This window comes from Alnus glutinosa, chromosome 12 (assembly GCF_958979055.1).
Source record: "Alnus glutinosa chromosome 12, dhAlnGlut1.1, whole genome shotgun sequence".
NCBI lineage: Eukaryota > Viridiplantae > Streptophyta > Magnoliopsida > Fagales > Betulaceae > Alnus > Alnus glutinosa.
The window spans coordinates 8,983,692-9,002,916 of NC_084897.1; the positions used below are offsets into that span (position 1 = coordinate 8,983,692).

General features: G+C 38.8%; 1 protein-coding gene across 5 annotated transcripts in view; it reads right to left on the bottom strand.

The window, feature by feature from the left end:
- Positions 1 to 919: 919 nt before the first annotated feature.
- Positions 920 to 19,225, bottom strand: part of LOC133851268 (probable inactive protein kinase At3g63330) — a 46,389-nt gene continuing 28,083 nt past the window's right edge. For 4 of the 5 annotated variants that reach the window (XM_062287602.1, XM_062287601.1, XM_062287603.1 and 1 more), the window contains 12 exons: positions 13,986 to 14,202; positions 13,338 to 13,838; positions 13,083 to 13,140; positions 11,947 to 12,034; positions 10,711 to 10,785; positions 10,526 to 10,609; positions 10,272 to 10,415; positions 4,052 to 4,124; positions 2,658 to 2,740; positions 2,482 to 2,536; positions 1,568 to 1,681; positions 920 to 1,444 (listed from right to left, as the gene is read on the bottom strand). In XM_062287602.1, the coding sequence (XP_062143586.1) occupies positions 1,616 to 1,681; positions 2,482 to 2,536; positions 2,658 to 2,740; positions 4,052 to 4,124; positions 10,272 to 10,415; positions 10,526 to 10,609; positions 10,711 to 10,785; positions 11,947 to 12,034; positions 13,083 to 13,140; positions 13,338 to 13,838; positions 13,986 to 14,202 (1,444 nt within the window). In that variant the 3' untranslated portion in view covers positions 920 to 1,444; positions 1,568 to 1,615. Of the gene's footprint in view, positions 1,445 to 1,567; positions 1,682 to 2,481; positions 2,537 to 2,657; positions 2,741 to 4,051; positions 4,125 to 10,271; positions 10,416 to 10,525; positions 10,610 to 10,710; positions 10,786 to 11,946; positions 12,035 to 13,082; positions 13,141 to 13,337; positions 13,839 to 13,985; positions 14,203 to 19,225 lie in introns of those variants that run through there. The other variant, XR_009895786.1, reaches the window with a different exon arrangement.

Consider the following 19,225-nt stretch of genomic DNA (forward strand, 5'->3'; position numbering starts at 1 on the left):
TACTATCATCGCTATCAGAACAATTTTAATTCCTTGGTTCTTGTTTCCATCAAAATTATAGTTAAGTTTTATAACTTTTATTGAAAATTTATACAAAAAATTCTTCTTATTAATGTGTCATGCAACATTCACGAAGCGGGCGGTGAATGAAACACACTCCCAAATGAAATCAGTATGGTTTTCAGTTTCAGTTTAAAAGCTTATCGCCCAACCCTTAAAATGCGCCTCCACCCAACATCTCAACTGTCTTTCCCAACGACCCTATGTTCCATTTGTTTGGTGGGTTTGGATGGGTTAATGAGTTCGGACACTGGTTTTTCCACTCTCGATTCAGATCCTGAGACAGCAGAAATTGAACATGGAATGAGATGTGTATGGTCAAACGGCGTGAGTTTGAGTTAAAAAGTCCTACATTAAATCTGGGCCATTCAATATTTTATCAGCAAATATGCTGTAGTGAAGCTTCACATACTCTAATATGAATTTAGAGCTCTTTGCTCTTGGGTTGCCCCATTCTCTAATTCTACACCTATATTTGTATCGCATTGTAGGAAACGAAACTCTAGTTGTTTATCCTGAGAAATAAACAACTAGAGTTCCAAAGTGTATCGAACCTGTAGTATTGGAATGTAAAAAGTACATGAAAACTAGCTCAATTACCCATGACCCATAACAAGCCAGACTAGTAGAAAACTTGTATGTTACACCAACATATCCAAAGTTAGACATAACCAATGGAGGAGCAGTATACACGAGCTTGTGTGCTACACCGACATATAGAAAGTTATACATAAGTAATGCATAGAAAGTGACCCTTGAGGTAACTCAATCGGCTGAGGACCATGCTTCATGAAGCGGACGTCACTAGTTCAAATCTCTTTTCTGCCGTTCGGATTAAAAAAGTTACTAAGAAAAAATGTAACTCAGAGAGAGCGAGTGGTCAAATTTCATATATGCACGACATGGATGGAGCCATTTTTTGACAAGGTCTGGTTAGTAATATACATGGGTTAAAAAACAATTACATACATTATAAATTATCATTAAACTATAAAATCTATACATGCATAAAATGTATTAGCTGGTACTACCATGTAGATCTTTGATCAAGCGCTTCGGTTTGGGGCTGAAATTCACAGTATTTTTCAGAAGAGAAGCAAACGAAAAATCAAGATTTTTCAATACTTCCCTATGTATTGAGTCTTTTGATCAGTTAATTTTCCAAAAGGGTTCTGCAAAGTTTCCCAGTTCTGACTTTAAAATTTCTTTTCCATGCAATGAGAAGAGGAAGCTGACCGCTGGAATAAAAAAATTTAAGAAACTAGTCTAATTGGTGGTAGTAGATCTCCTGTATGTTGGCCCCTCTTATATGTTGGCCAAGGTTGGAATCCTCTGACTATTCTAGTGTTTTGGCAAGAGACAGTTCAAGTGCACGGATTTTTACCTGTACATTAACACAATGTAATCCTCATACTTAGCTGTCCTTACATCATTTCTTCTCATTATCCAAAAAAACAATAAAAATTTATATGTTTAATCAGCATAAGACAATAGGGAAGAATGGTACCTTGTCGAGAAAACAAAGAACCAGAAAAACTAGTGACCTTCCCGAAAATCATGCTTTAGGAGGAGGTTGGAAATAAGGGTGCCTTAAAGCTTCATCAACACTCAATCGATCCTCCTGGAATTCAAATTCATTTGAAACCCGCATCACATTTGGCTATGTTTCAAATTTACAAGGACATAGCATGTTTTAATCAACATAAATAATCAGATACAATGTTTTCTAGTAATTTACACGCAATATGTAATTCCCTCGTTATGTACCATGGCCCAAGGAGTTGGTGTAAAAGTCATACACCTAGACACTCTTGTCCCTCATAAAATGGAGTGTGTGTATATATATATATATAGAGAGAGAGAGAGAGAGAGAGAGAGAGAAACAACAATATTAGGTAACTCCTATGTGTAAATTCATAACAAAAATTGGCATTGCTGAGTTTTTTTTTCTGTAATATGATACATATGCAATTGTGGATGACGGAACAAATGGCATGCTCGAGTCCAAGGGGTCACCTGCACTTGGTGCAAGACATATTTCTTTTTAATTGATCATAAATTTCGAAAAAAAAAATACTCTTAAGCAGAACTCAGGTTCTACATTAACATTCTTATAAACTAAATTTTGATGACCAAGATACCAAACTTAGTTCGTACTACACTTTTCTGCATGAACTAATCGTTTTCAAGAAAAATACTTTCCTGGCAAAATCCAACAGTTAAATACCCATTCCAAATTTCATTCCAATTAAATGAACAGTAGCTGCCAATATATTTTGCGGAAATAAAGATGTACTAAAAAATTTAAAATAACGACCAAAAAATGAAGTCTTATTCTATTGATTTTATGATATTGTCAACAATCAAGGAAAACAAATCTGCCTCGCAACATTCAATACTACAATTGCACTGAAAACTTACTGGGTCCCAGAGTAACAGATGGCGCACTAAACGCAAAGCCCAAATATTTGGAAACCTGCAGACATTGTGAATATATATATATATACAATGAGCAAAACATTTGCAATAAGAACTATACAAATAATGCGATAACATCTATACTAATATCAACAAAATGCATAACAGCATAGACAAACCCTAGTTTAAGAGGATCTCTACTCTTTATTTGACGGGAGAAAAATTCTTCAGAGCATTTCCAGGAGGCTGGTGAAACTCCAACCTGAATCCAAACAGATGAAATTTTGTTACCAGATGCAGAGACTAGATTATACACACAGAGTATATGCTTCGAGTTGGGAAAACTTTTTAAGCACCATCTTTAGTATAAAGTACAGCATTCCTTGAAGTTATGACAAATTCAAAAGTTCAATATCTGGAAACCAACACAACCAGCAGAGGTCAATGCCAAACTCTCACCTAAAAGGATACTACATTGGCATCTGTTTGGACTATTATACTTCAAGCAAACCACTCAAATCATAAAATATCCTAAAGATATATTTCACGCACTTTTTTATGCCCACAACTCTGGATGTGAGTAGTCACTCTTATACATAAAATGGCACAGATGCCAATTCTAGTTCTAGAAAGGAACCAAAAGCAAGCAGAATTAGCTTAAAAGTGGTAAAACACAATCAGAAATCTCACACCCCCTCAAATGATCAAAGAATCAGCAAAGAAGAGAGGAATTGACTAATAGATATCAATGGCACTTCTAATCAACAAAGACTCCAAGCAAAACCAGTATAGAACAAGGAGCCTCAGCTTCCTCAAGTATCAGACAACTTAAAGACACAAAGTTACAGCAGCCAATGTATAACCGATATGTAACGTCATAGAACAACTTCAGTTATTTCCTGTAAAATGCCATTACTCCTGAGAAAAAGAAAAAGAAAAATCCTTTAACAGAAAATTAATATATCACTATATTCCCTCAATTTACATATCAAGGAAGTTGTTGGGGAAGGGTTATATGATATTTTCCTTTAATTCTTTCCAATATTGACTATAAACCAACTCGGAATGCTACCAAATGTTTGATATCCAATTTTATGCAGAATTATTAGACAGATTCTGTTAGAATTAATTAACTTCTTTATCCTATTATATGTAGTGGTATATTTATTTACCCTTCCAATTGTTCTAAACATGACTTATCCATGCTTAAATTTCTAAATTACATTATATAAGCAGATGCGAGTTCACATCAACAACATCAAGTTGTGCCAGGGACTATAGATACCATAATCTAGCTTGAGACCCAAAACTATGGTTACATCCACGAACTAAAGCATTAAAAATAGAATTAAGAACTAAGCATGTTACTCAACTATGCTGTTCTTAAAATAAAATCCATGTCTACAAAGTCTATCACCCATAAAGTGGAAAGTGAGCAAAAAATGAAGGAAAATAATGAAACAGTATATCTTCACACTAACAAACACAGGGAAACACTTAGCAATAAAAGATAATATTTTGTGCCGCTTGACACAAACCCACGGTAACAAGTAATAGAAGATGGTACACTTACTTGGTCCATCGATTGATGGTGTTTTGAGGAACTCCCAGAGATTAAGATACACAATTCCATCAATGATCTAAGTCTGTCATCATAAAAATAGCTTCATTATCAACCTCAGGAACTACCCAAAAGAACGCATCCAAATCATTCATTCTCCTCAGACAGTATAATTTTTCTCTCAATTAGAAACAATTCAAGGCCTAAGTTTCACTTTATAGAATATGATATTACTCTAGACCTAGTGATTTATTCATATTTAGATGCTCAGAAAAAGAAAGAAACGGAAAGAAAAAAATCCATATCTCCAAATAATGACATGCTTTTAAATTAATTTTAAATTTCCGTAATCAAATTTGCCACATCTAACATATTAGATCAGATAAACCTTTATCACACAATAAAGATAAAGCTCAAGCTTAAGTTATTTTTTCCTGATAAGCGTCTCAAGACTTTGTGTAGCTTTAGGTCTCTACTATGTTATTGATAGACATAGTTAATGTACAATCCTACTAAAGTGTTAGTTTATTGACTACATTCTGTTGACAAAATCACTACTATATTAGGGTGTTGCTATAACAAGGATGCCATAATTATTCAGACTCTTCAGAATATTCAAAGATTATTTCTCCAATATGGAAATGGCCTAATATGACAAGTTCAGTGTCACAAATATCAAGAAAGACAATTTTCGGAAGTCTAGGAAGATTCTGACGTGCTTATAGCTCAGCAAAGGCCGTTTCCATTGTGACCATCTGGACGCCCACCAGTGTTTGAAGAAGTGTCCGAATACCTCAATAGACACCAACCACAGGGAACTCATATTTGCACACATGTCTGGACAACAAACTGAAGGTTGCGAACAGTGACGACAGTATGCAACTGTCTGGACTCTAAGGCTATGCCGTCCGGACGCGATGACTAAAGATTAATGAAGAAACGCGTGAGACCGCGTGAAAAGAAGTCGGTTGCTACTTGTCATCCAGACGCCCACTGTCTTAGTCCGGACGCCGCCCAAAGAACTCCGAATCAGAATTGTATTAGGTCTTCTAAAGCCTATATATAAAGGTCTCTAGGCATGTATTCTTTAGTGAATTTGGAACTGAATTCATGTGTACTAAGAGAGAGTGTTTAGGCAAAAACAGAGATATTTGCTAGCTCTCTTAGGGTTTTTTTTATTGTGTGATTTGACCAACCCATTGAAGTCTAGTTTAGGGAGGAATCCCTAAGCTAAAAAAGTACATTAAAGACCTCTTCAAGTAGGAGACCTGGTTGGAAAGCGTTCACGTATAAGTACGTGTTAAAGTTAAAGGTATGACTATTGCATCAGAGGTATGTGAGTACGAGCGCTTTGTAATTAGCTTTGTCTTCTAAATATTGGATTTCCTAGGTTTGGCTGCCCCGGAGTGGTTTTTCTCTTAATAAGAATTTCCACTTCGTCAACAAAATATTTAAATTTCGCATTTAAATATTTTGTTGCATAATTGATCACATACACACGTTAAATTAGGAGTCTTTATTTTTCATAAAGGATTAACTCTTCTTATTATAAAAACACTCTCTCTACCATGCGATTAAGTAGGCAGATTAGCAAACAAGTCTAAATCCTATATGGTATCAGAGCCAGGTCAAGACTAACGTCTATGGTTATTCCAAATTCTAAAACCGACTCCTCCACCCAAACCTCACCCCCTCTTCTTATCCTTACCCCCTCTCCACAACACTAACACAAATTTAGAATGTGCATCATCACATCTCCGAGAAACTCACCCAAGAAAACTACATCTTGTGGCAGTTTCTCATGGTCTCCTTCTTAGAAGCACAAAATCTTTTCGGGTATGTTGATGGAACAACTCCACGACCTCCTCAGCTAATCCCATACATAACCTCTAGTCTTCTTATTTCAAATCCAGGTTATCAAACCTAGTATCATTAAGATCGAATGATATTTAGTGCCATCATCTCAATGCTGTCCGTAGAAGCTTTACCCCATGTAATTGGCCTCTCTACTTCCTGTGAGATATGGCTCACTTTGGAGACATTATTCTTTGCTCAATCTCAATCAAACATCCTATAGCTCAAGCAGCAGTTAGCCACCTTGAAGAAAGGAGCTCAAATGATCCCCGCTTACTTCCAGAAAGCGCAGGGATTTTCCCACTTATTAGCTGCCATTGGCAAGCCCATTGAAGCCTCGGAACTCTTAATGATCTCTAGGCTATATGTTATCTAATGAGTTACGGTTGGAGCAACACAAATCCGCAATTGATTTGAATATTCCTACTGCCAACACTGCCTACCGCCAAAGCCCATCCTATCCAAGGAACAACCGTGGCTACAACTTCGACTATCGCAACACCAATTTTTCCCGTGGCAGGGGTCGTGGCCGTGGTAGAGAACCACCTCAGCAATTCCCTTCATCTAGTCCTGGCCCTTCCCAACGCCCAACTTGTCGAGTATGTCACAAACAACGCCACACAGCAGCCACATGCTGGTTCCGTTTTGAGCAAGGCCATCAGGCTGACTCCTCTCCGCTGCATGCCAACATGGTTTTTGCCTCTTCTGCTTCTGACTCTTCATGGTATCCAGACACCGGTGCCAATGTCCATCTTACAAATGATCTTTCCAACCTCAACATGCATGCTGAGGACTACACTGGCATGGACCAAATCCGAGTAGGAAATGACCAAGGTTTGAATATCTTACACTCTGGTCGTGGTATCTTACCTACACCCTCACGTAATTTTCACTTATTCTCCCTCTTACATGTCCCTCAAATACAGAAAAATCTTATATCTGTCAATCAATTCACTCGTGACAATCAAGTTTTCAATGAATTTCATCCAAATGTTTTCTGTGTTAAGGACCTCCAAACCTGCCAACTGCTCCTCCAAGGCCCGAGTAAGCTCGGCCTCTATCCATGGCCCTCTTTTCATGCTCCTCCTTCCAAGTCTCTTGTTGCCTTCATAGGTGAAAAAGTCTCTTTGGATCAATGGCATCTCTGGTTGGGTCATCCAGCTTCTCCTATTATCAGCCGAGTCATTCAATCCAATAAATTGCCCCTGGTTTCCTCAAAGCTCTCCACCATCTATTCTCCATGTCAGCAGGGCAAGAGTCATCGTCTTCATTTCAACATAAGTACTTCCATTTCCAGTGCTCCCTTACAATTGTTGTTCCTTGATGTCTGGGGCCCAACCCCACTCATTTCTATAAACAACAATCGGTTTTATCTAAGTATTGTGGATGATTTTACTAAATACACTTGGTTTTATCCTCTTGAATTAAAGTCTGATGTGTGTGCAATTTTTCTCCGTTTCAAACAACTTGTTGAAAGTTATTTTGGTAATAAAATTCTTTCTGTCCAAAGTGACAGTGGTGGCGAATTTTGTCCCCTTCAAACTTCTCTAAATGCCATGGGAGTGTCCTATCGTTTAAGCTACCCACATACCCATCATCAAATGGGATCAGTAGAAAGAAAACACCGACATATCGTTGAAATCGGGCTTACACTTCTTGCAACTGCCAGTGTTCCCTTAACTCTTTGGGACTCGGCTTTTGAAACTGCTACATACCTAATCAATAGACTCCCTTCCAAAGTCACTAAGCAAAGGTCTCCTTATGAGTGTCTATTCCAAATTTTACCCGATTATAAGTTCCTAAAGATATTTGGCTGTGAATGTTGGCCATTCCTTCGTCCCTATAACTCCACTAAACTTGCCTTTAGATCCAAATCTTGTGTCTTTATCGGTTACAACAAAAACCATCCTGGGTAAAAGTGTCTTCACATTCCCTCCGGCAGAGTCTACATTGCCCGACATGTTGTTTTTAATGAAACCGACTTCCCATTCCTCACAGCCACTCCCAACAGCTCCTTTTCCCCTTCCCCAATCCCAAACTCCGTGTCTGTCCCCATTATGGCACCATCACATTCAGAAAACAATGATGCAACCAGCACTCCTCTCTTACAGCCATCTCCAACTCTCACAGAAACGGCCACTTATTCCTCATATCTCCATACTCAAATACCCTTAGCCTCTCCTACTGCATCCAAGCCAACCCTTCCACAAGCACATGGCATGACCACACGATCTCAGAATCAGATTTTCAAGCCTACCACATTTATGGATGGCAGAATCAGGAATCTACCTCCTCAAGCACTCACAGCTCTCCTACAAGGTCATGAAGTTGAACAAACCAGCTACACTCAAGCAAGCTACAATGCTGAATAGCGCAAGGCCATGAATGAAGAGTTTGATGCTCTCCTCCAAAATGGAACCTAGTCCATTGTCTGTCCTTCTCCAGCCATGAATATAGTTGGGTCCAAATGGGTCTTTTGGATTTAGAGAAAGGTTGATGGGAAAATTGAACGGTATTAAGGCTCGATTAGTGGCCAAAGGGTTCCATCAACAACCCGGGATCAATTTTTTAGAAACTTACAGCCCCGTAGTTAAGCCTATAACTATTCGAACGGAGCTATCCATTGCTGTTTTTGCAGGTTGGGCAATCCATCAAGTTGATGTAAGCAATGCTTTTCTCCATGGCAGTCTCCATGAAACCGTTTATATGGCTCAGCCTCTAGGTTTCCAGCACCCTTCATACCCCAAGGTTGTTTGCAAATTGAACAAAGCCATATATGGCTTAAAACAGGCCCCACGTGCCTGGTTTTTGCGCCTTAGTGCTCGACTTCTTGAACTCAAATTCACAAGCTCCAAGGTGGATTCATCTCTATTCATTTACAAAGCTCATGGAATTCTTATTTTTGTGTTGCTATATATAGATGACATAATCATCACAAGTTCAAGCACAAAAGCTATCTCTCAACTTATCTGAGATCTATACTCATCCTTTGCTCTCAAAGACCTTGGACCTCCATATTTCTTCTTAGGAGTTGAAGCTACTTGGAATTCAGATGGCCTACATCTATCTCAACAACAATACATCTATGATATTCTGAAGAAGACAAATATGGAACTTGCCAAGCCCGTCTCTACTCCAATGTCAGCATCTACAACTAAGCAAGTTTGATGGCTCCACAATTACAGACACTACACTCTATCGCAGCACCGTAGGATCACTCCAATACCTATCACTCACTCGACCAGACATTGCCTTTGTTGTTAACAAGGTATCTCAGTTTATGCAAGATCCAAGAGATCCTGGTCTCCTGTCAAGCGAATTCTGCGCTACTTGAAGGCTACTATTAACTACACTTTCCGCATCCACAAACTCTCATCACATCAGCTTATTCATTCACAGATTCTGATTGGGCTGGTTGCCCGGATGACAGAAGATCCACGTCTGGATATTGTATACTTCCTATGTACTAAGATTGCGCCCCTCTGTGCTTTTTAATGAGATTTTATTACTAATTAAAAAAAAATTTACTATGGTGAAGTGTCTATATGAGGTGTCCCCTGCGAGTTGTCCTATAGTGAGGTGCCCACATTCTAGAATCTTGTATATGGAAAAATTGTGAGCTAACTAGAGAGTAAGATTGTGAGCTTACATGGAAGAATCTTAGTTACATATCCAAGGCTTCATCTCTCGTCTCCCTAACTAGAGAGTAAGATTGTGAGCTTATATGGAAAAATTTTATCTACAGATCAGTTGACTGAAAAAAGAGAGGCCCTGAAGGGGTGGAGCTACTTGATATGGTTGCGCTTTGAATGCACAAATGGAAGTTTTGATCAGAATTCGAATATGTGAAGTTGGTGAAATCTTTCAGGTGAAGGAGCTAAGAAGCAGCGAAATGAAGGCTGGTAAAGCTTTGATGCAGAATATTCAGGATTTTGAAGAAAATGTTTAAGGGTCTAGGATCTCGAAATATCATCCTACAGATGCGATTATAACTACTTTGCTGAAAAGGATCATATAATACCGCCATAAATATGGAAAGATATGTCAGACAATTAAAGAGCATGCCTACACTATTCACAAAATAAAGTAACAATCATGCCTAAACATTTCTCAGCATTTCAACATAGTTAATTTTAGTATTACATGTGATGCAGCTATAGATAATTATGTTGATTACTGCAACATTGCTGTACTGCCTTGCACCTAGATCAGAGTCATCTCAATATCAGAAATCGCAATCTATCAAAATTTCATTTCAGGCATGCCAATGGTTGTTTCTAACAGATGCAATACTATCACTGAGAGCCATCCAAATTTTATTCTCAAGAAGAATTTGAATATTTAACAATCTTAAAGTCTTCTCAAGAGCAAAACTCACTTATATGCAAGCTCTTTTAAGCCTTCATCCCAACCCTTAAGATGCTGGTCTAAAAGAGCAAGTGTTAAATCACTTATCTGAAAAACATTCGGTGACCCTAAGATCAATTCTAACATCACAACACCAACGCTCCACATATCATACCTGTCAAATAAAGCAAGTAATGATGATTCTCAGTCCAACAATAGATATGATATGATATTAAATCCAAGAATGCTAACTTTTCATATTGATTATATTGAAGATTGGCATACTTCAACATTGTGCTTATTGGCTCGTGATAGAAACTCGCATTAAGCAAAGCTTCAGGTGGAGCATACTCATAAGTTTGTTCAGCTCTGAAGAAACCCAAAAATGAAGATATGCATCACGACAATAACTGAGATACTAAAACATAGAAACAGCAGAAGTAAAAAGCTTCAAAAGAGAAAAGAGATACCTAGAAGGTCCCATCGAACCATATAAATGCTTCATTGTGAATTCGTCTATTGCACTACCAAAGTCAATAATGCGCCTAATGAATTGGAGAAAAAGGCATTAAATCCATTTCACAACATGGATAAGGACAAAAACAACATAGGTTCAGCAACATTATTACACATCAAACAGGCACAAGCAGAATCATATTTCAAGCATTCGCAATAACCTTGCTTTGATGCTGCAAAGGTTAAACAGTCAACCTAATCATTTATTTCTTGTTGATGCAGAAAACGACCAGTGCACGTCTCTAAAGGTGTAAGACGCAACCTTACTATTCTTTTCTTAATTAATATTATTTTGGAAAGGAGGGGAGGGGGGACCATTGAATGTAAATATTGTCAAATTAGGAGGCAACCAAATATGGGTAACTAAAGCATGCAACAAACTTCAGAGCTTCTAAAGGGTCACAAAATAAAACATAGTTATAAGACAGCAACAGATTAAAATGTTATCATTGGGTATGTCATAAATTGCACAATAAGCATGATATTAAAATTATGCTTCCTCTAAATATGTACATATACAATATAAGATTGTCAAAGGGTATTCATGTTATTATTGTATCATTTTTCTCATATATATATTAAAAGCTACAATTGGCTTTTACACTTATTTTGTACAAACTCTAATCTCGACATAGTATTAGAGCCAGGTTCTTAGGGTTTAACAGTTCTTTCATTCTTTTTCTTTTTCTTTTTCTTTTTTTTTTTCTTTTTTGGGTAAGTCTGAGGTGGTGAAAGGAATGAGGATCAGAATACGGGTCGAGTCATTGCCTGGAGATACAAGTCACAAATCACATACGTCAGTGGCAGTTATCATCCCCCTTAGTATCACCTCCAACTTTCTTTTCAAGACTTTTGCTAAGTATGAGGTAAGACATCAACAGTTTATACATAATTCATTCGATAAATAAGGAGATACCTGCTCACCAATAATACATATCGATGCATGCGTACATACATATATATGTACATACATATGTACGCATTTATGATGACATCTATCACAAACATACATAAATATGCTGAAGTCAATAAAATTTTCAAATTACAAACAAAAGTTCATCAAAAGCATGTATACTTTGAGTCTCTAATAATGGTCAATGAGTAGAAGCTAATGACATTTAGAAACAACTTTCAACCGAAAAGAAAATTACAGGTTAAATACAATAACAGTAACATATACTCAACCGTACATTTTGGTGGTGAAATTCTTATCTCCACTTGGACTTCCTATTAGGCATCTCCCTGTCTCCTGATCTTCAAAGCATATAACCATGTTCTCTTTCAAATATAAAAGCATTTATTGTTAGCATATTCTGCCAAATAATAATCCCTTCAATTAGTAATGCAAAATCATGATAAAAGAAAATTTTAAAAGACAAGTGACCACAAAAGATGATTTTCATTTTATATAAATGTGTGTTAGTGTATTGCACCACTGAAATACAGGCTTCTAACAGGCATAAAAGACAAATTGAGACTGGAAGTAACTCCACAAATTTAAGAATGCATTTTATCAGAAAACCAAATTTTATGCCAGTTTGTTTTCTGGCTAATTCTTTTCTTAACCAAAGAAGAGGCTAATGCTGGACGATTATGATATAAAGAATTCGGATTGACCAACAGGAGGAAAAAAAAAAAAGACTAATGGAGCTTTGATCAACCAATTCCAGCCAACTGATTACTCTAATGATAACAATGTTAAATATATGGGAATACCTTCTATTCGAATGGGCTGTAAATCCCTTATTTTACAGCAACCAATTATAAGTGGACAAGTCATTAAAAACCACAAAATACAATAGACATAAAAACACCCAATCCTTTTTCAATAACCCCATTTTCAATCTCTCCCTCTACGACCCACTGCAAGTTTTCATGAAAATTCCTAGACTCAATGAATTGAGGCTGAAATGGTAAGTGCCACTGTGCGAAAAGAGTACACAGGTTATAGGGAACTTAGATGGAGAAAATTGATTTGGAACTGAAAGAGTACACAGAAAAAAAAGAAACGAGAGCAGCCACTACAAAAGAGAGAGAGGAGCTCTCGTGCAGGAAACTTTTCCTGCGCAAGAGAGCTCCTGCGCAAGCAGGAAAAAAGAAAAAAGAAAATCCAGTATTTTGGTATAAAATCCGGTGTTTTTATGTCTAATGTGTAGTGTGTGTTTAGATAATGTGTCAATATCTCATTGGAGGTTGTAAAAGTTGAGTTTTACAGCCCATCCTTATCAAAGGGGCTCTCTAAATATATTCATGTATCATAATATTATGTATGTCTGTATCATTTTACTCGATAATTGGCTCTAACATAAGGCGCTGATGTCCTCACCAGGTTTGATATCCCTGTGGGTGATATTGCGGTCATGACAGGACTTGATCCCCAACAACTGATCACATGAAAAAGTTTGTACTTTCAGGTATCTAAATGAGTGCGCAGTTAAAAAATAAAATAAAAATAAAAAATAAAAATAAAAAAGGAAAGAAAGAAAAGAAAAAGGCTAAAAATGGACCGATTTGGCATTACATAATCCAAACACAAACTTATGATGTAGAATGTAATCTGAAACCTGTATTGTAGACGTACCAACTGCCACATAAGACTGCGCATTTCCTCTTGTCCTGCTTCCGTAGTCTTCAACCAATGCCACCATTTTGAGGGACGCAATATTTGAACATGTTTTACTTGTTCAACCCTTTCTCCATCGGCATGATTATCTACATCTTCGACAGTATACATAAGCTTGGACAAGGACACACCCTCATGACGAAATACAAGCCATATTTCATTAGATCGAGACTCAAAAGACTCTACATATCTTGCAATATGGTTCAGACCTTCTTCTTTTGTAGCTCTTTTCAGTCTAAATTTGTTCGGAAGTACATTTTCAAAACTCCAAGGGTTTTGATGCACCATTGATTTGGTTGTTTCTAATAGGTCAGATAAACCCACGCCTGATTCTTCCACAACAGAATTTGATATTCCAGCTGATAACAAACCTCCAAGGCACTTGGAGGCATTTTGGAAAACCTCACCAAAATACTTCTCCCGTAGACCACTTAAGTAAACAGCAGGCCCTCTCTCCACCTAGTATGATGAGCAAAAATAGTCATTCATGCTATAATCCTAATACATAAAACATAAGAGGATAAAACTGTTGTAAAAAGGAAAAGACTCAAACTTGGATCTAAATGGAATTGTTGAGATCAAATTTTAGTTCACAAAAATTATTACCATTATACGTTTCAAAATGAACATGTTCTGATCAGAAGGACCAGCCTGACAATTTTCAGTCGATGAACTACAATTTGAGTTGAAACAACAATTAGATGAGATGTTTTTGTTTTTTCCAACATGGTTTGAACTGTTGCTTCCTTGGCGACAATCCCAATGAAAAGCCAACCACACTTCACCATAGGATCCACGGCCAAACCTCTTCTTTAGTGTGTACCTAACAGCCACGAAGGACAGAGTGTCTTAGGAGTCTCTTCTCAAAGAACACAAAGAAGAGTGTCAACTTCATGCATAACAGAGAAAATAACAAAAATAAAGAAATTGATTTTCTTCTCTCAATTTTGTTTACATACAATGAAACATTCCAGGCCATAAATGGCCCATAGTAACCTGGCACTACTTGAATGACGAATGCATCAGTAAGCAATAATAGCACACCATCACCAACACGGAGCCCATGTTTTGTCACATCATGCTATGCTCACATCCATGTAAGGAACATAGCCAACATATTTCTGAAATAATAGTCCAATAAAATGTTGATACATGACATTCTGAAAATTCAGTATCAGGTTATTTCCTTGTGGCTGCATTTACTTAAAATGTCTTGTTGAATTGCAATGTTATTTCTCCAGCATTGTCAGCTAAATTGGAACATTCCTCTTATGCGAGAAAACCACCTTTTTCACCTACATTTTTCTTTTCTTTTTGTCTGACACTGTTCAAAGTAACAGCTTTTCTTGAGGTTTTACGTTCAATTTGCATTGGCCCCAGGAGAAATACACAGAAGCTCATTAGAGCTCAGCCCATTAAAGCTGCTCTTGCATGTGAATATCGAGGTGTGTACTCATAATTTTGCGGCCAGATTCCTATAAGTGTTCACTCCGGCGCGAGAGGGAGCGTCTTGCGTGTTTCTCTGCGGGAGTGTAGGTCTTCTTTATTTTTGAGCATCTCTGGTTTTGTTTGGACGATTGGACGTCATGGGTTGAGGTTTTCGTTGAGGTCTAAAGCAGTGTTTGTGTGGGTTTACTCCTTTAGGCTCATAATAGTGGAAAAAGGGTATCTAAGCACAATCTTTATGGGGAGAGGAGCACTTTGGCTACTCTGAACGATTGACGATGTGGCTAGGGTGGAATTCAGCGGGGGTTTCGTTTGAAAGTTCAGGGATGCTCAAAGTGCCTACTTGGGTCAGCAGTAAAGTAATTTGATGTAGGACAGTCCGTCGGGCCCAAGTAATCATCAGACCCCGCCGAACCCAAAGTACCAACAGCCCCAGCCGACCCAAAATACCGCCGGGTTATTTTCTGATGTGTCGATTGCCAACAGGTTTAATGATCAAGAAGGAAAGAAGAGACTATTGACAAATTGTAATTTGTAAGATATTCTGCATAATTGTTGAGGATACTACAGTAAACTCACAACACAATCACACCAATTGACAGCAGACAACATCTACACAAATCAGCCGTGATTCAAGGAAGCTTCCCTCAACTGGACAATAGGATCTTCTCACCATATCAGGCCTCCTACAGCAAGCATATCTCCGGATCCTCTCATTAATCCTATTCCTCTCGATACACACCAACGGATATATTGCCTTCCAGGACAGGATACTACTTACCATATTCAACCTATGTAATTATAGAATGCCATATACACGGCACCTTGTATAAATCTATAAATACTGCATCAATACAGTACCTAAGCATCAAGTGCTAAGGCATTTTACCCTAATATTCTTTTACTTTACATGGTATCAAAGCCTCCCAATAGCCAACGCTTTTCCATGGCCACTTCCGCAGCGTTTGATTTCACCTCCTTGATGCCCAACATTACACAGCTTGGAAGCATTAAACTGGAAGGACCTAACTATCTCGGATGAGTTGCTCAATTCCAGCCCATTATGTGTGATTATGATCTCCAAGATTTACTTGATGGAATAGACCCTTGTCCTCCAAAACTCATCGCCAATGCAGCTGGTGATGCTCAAATCCCAAATCCAGCCTATGTTTCATGGCTGCACAGAGATCAACAATTACTAAATCTCATCATCTGTTCTCTTGCTCCTTCCTTGGTGCCGTCGATGTACGGTTTAAACACATCACGGCTTGCCTGGAGCAACCTGGCAACACGTTTTGCCGCACAATCCAGATCCAGAATTTCCCACCTCAAGCGTCAGTTGCAAAGCTTGCAGCAAGGGAATAAGACCTACACCGAATATCTCAATCAAGCCAAAGCTTGGGCTGATGAGCTCTCTGCCGTAGGTAACCCCGTTGATGATGACGACCTTATCTCACTCATCATTAATGGTATAAACCCTACTTTCAATTCTTTTGTTACTACTACCTTTACCCTACGTGATCGTGAGACCACTTTTCATGATTTACAATCTGAGTTGCTTAGCCACGAAATCCTCCTCTAGAATCAACAGCAAGCTCTCACTCTTGAAGCAGGTTCCTTTGCCCTTCATGCCCACAGATCCAAACAACCTTACAGTCCCAACACCTTCCAAAACAGCCCCAACACCTTCCGCAAACCCATATTTTTCCCCAAACCTCCTGGCCAAATCGGCACCCATCTCCACACAACCCATATCAAACCTCTTCTTTTTCCCCAAGGAATCCGCCTCAACCACAAACCCAAGTCTCCACTGACCACTCCCTCTTTAGTATTACCCCACCTCCACGCTAGTACTCCCCTTGTTAGATTTGTGGCAAGAGTAGTCATTGTGCCATGGATTGCTATCATCACATGGACTACGCCTACCAAGGTCGCCATCCACCCATGCAACTTGCTGCCATGACTGCTCAGACAAATGAAGAGTTTGCCAATCACAAATGGCTAGCCGATTCTGGTGCAAATACCCATGTCACAGCTGATTCTTCCCTTCTCACCGATCCTCAACCCTTAGATGGTCCAGACACTGTTGGAGTAGGCAATGGTGCAGGTTTGGATATTCAAAACACTGGTTCCACTCTTGTTAAATCTCATACTTCTTACTCTCCTAATTTTCTGCTCTCAAATATTCAGCATTGCCCCTCCACATCCGCCAATTTACTTTCCATTAATAAGTTCTGCAAAGATAATAAATGTTGGTTTGCACTAACTAATGTTGATTTCACTGTGAAGTACAATCTAACAGGAACGATTCTGCTCCACGGGCCCAGTAAAAATGGGTTGTACCCCATCCAGTTGCATCCTCAATCTATGAATAAAACTCGCGGGTTTACTGCTCTTCTTGGTGTAAAAACTATTGACATGGTTTGGCATCAACAACTAGGCCACCCGTCTGCTTCTGTTTTCCAGCACCTCCTTCGTCACCAACACCTTCCTCTAGTTGGTTCTATCAGTCCATCTATAGTGTGTGAGTCCTGTCAACTTGGCAAGTCCAAGCAGTTACCATTTTCCCCATCTATTAGGAGTTCTAGTAATCCCTTAGAAGTCGTTCACTCAAATGCATGGACCTCCCCCGTGCCATCTCTGAGTGGATGAAAAATATGTTGTGTTTGTTGATGAATACAACCAGTTCTCTTGACTGTATCCCTTAATCAATAAAAGTGAAGTTCTTTCCTGTTTTATTAAATTACTAGTTGAAAACTTATTTGAGACCAAAATCAAGTACCTCCAATCCGATAATGGTAGAGAATACACCTCTACTGCCTTCAAACAATTCTTAAGCCAACATGGCATCTTCCATCGTCTCACATGCCCTCACACCTCTCAGCAAAATGGTATTGCTGAGAGGAAGCAACATCATATCCTAGAAACCGGCTTAACCCTCCTTGCACAATCCAATCTACCCCCTAAGTACTGGGTTGATGCTTTTCTAACCTCTGTTTTCCTCATTAACCGATTACCCTCATCTGTTTTAAATAACCAATCTCCCTTTTCCAAATTATTCAAGAAAGAACCTGATTACACCCTGCTCCGCATCTTTGGTTGCCTATGCTATCCCCTTCTCCGCCCTTATGCAACTCACAAATTAACCTTTCGAAGCAAACCTTGCATCTTCCTCGGGCATGGCGCAAATCAACGCGGCTACCACTATCTTGAACCCAACTCTCAAAAAGTTACCTTTCCCGCAACGTCGTATTTGATGAATCTAAATTCCCTGCCAAGGGTACCATCCTCACACAAGGCACTTGCAGTATTACCACCCCTCCGGGTACACCAATCCTTTTTCAACCAGCCAACCTCTCCACTTACCCACCTTCCCCATCCCAGTCCACCACCCCACCTCCTTCTCCTGCCCCAATTATCACTAATTCTTATCCACTACTCCCTGACCCTACCCCTGCTTACCCACCTGCCTATCCTTCACTCCCCCACCTGCCTGCAACTCCGGTCCAAATCTCCTCAGCTCCTCCCAGTCCTCCTCCCCTGCCCCCCTCCGTTCCTATCCACCTTGCTGCCCCAATCAACCGACCTGTCACTCAATCCCAAACAGGGTCCTCCAAACCCCGATCCTTTCCTGATTTCACCTCATTCCTTCCCAGCAAACATCCTCTTCTTACCTATACCAGTGTCACCCTTCCCCCTGAACCCTCCAAACCCGAATGGGTTGCTGCCATGACAGCTGAATTCCAAGCTTTGTTATCCAACCAAACCTGGTCCTTACGTCCCCACCCTTTACACCACAATGTTGTCCGCAAAAAGCTTTTGGACTTGCTGGGGTGGTTAAGGGATTTGGTATTTCTTCCTTGAAGAAGTATGGTATTGTGCTTGTACTACAGGAAGGTCTTTTAGACAGGTTAGCTGCAACTGTTTCTTCATTTGTATTGTAGGTGGCCTAATACTTCATGTTTTATTTAATTTGGATACTATTGTTTTTACTTGAAAATATTTAATATTATATCTTACATTTTAGACATTCCATTGTTATAATAGTTTAATCATGCAAGGCTCGCTTAGTCGTCAAAGGCTTCGATCAATTTTGTGTTGAAAATAACAGACCTGTCCATATTGGGTCTTACCATATTACATTTTATTCTCTGATTTTATTCTGATTGTATTGCCTATTTTCTTTCCATATTAGTTCGTAGGGTTTCTCTATTTAAACAATGTAAACGCATGAGATCATCAAGTAATAAGAATAATTCTTCTTCCTCTACGTTTCAACATGGTATCAGAGCCAACCTAGGGTTTCATTCGTTTCTGGGTGATTGGGTTCTACGTTCGTTTCCTAATTTTCTCTGCCGCGCCTTCCCTTTGGGATTGTGCAACTAGATGTGGCTCACCAT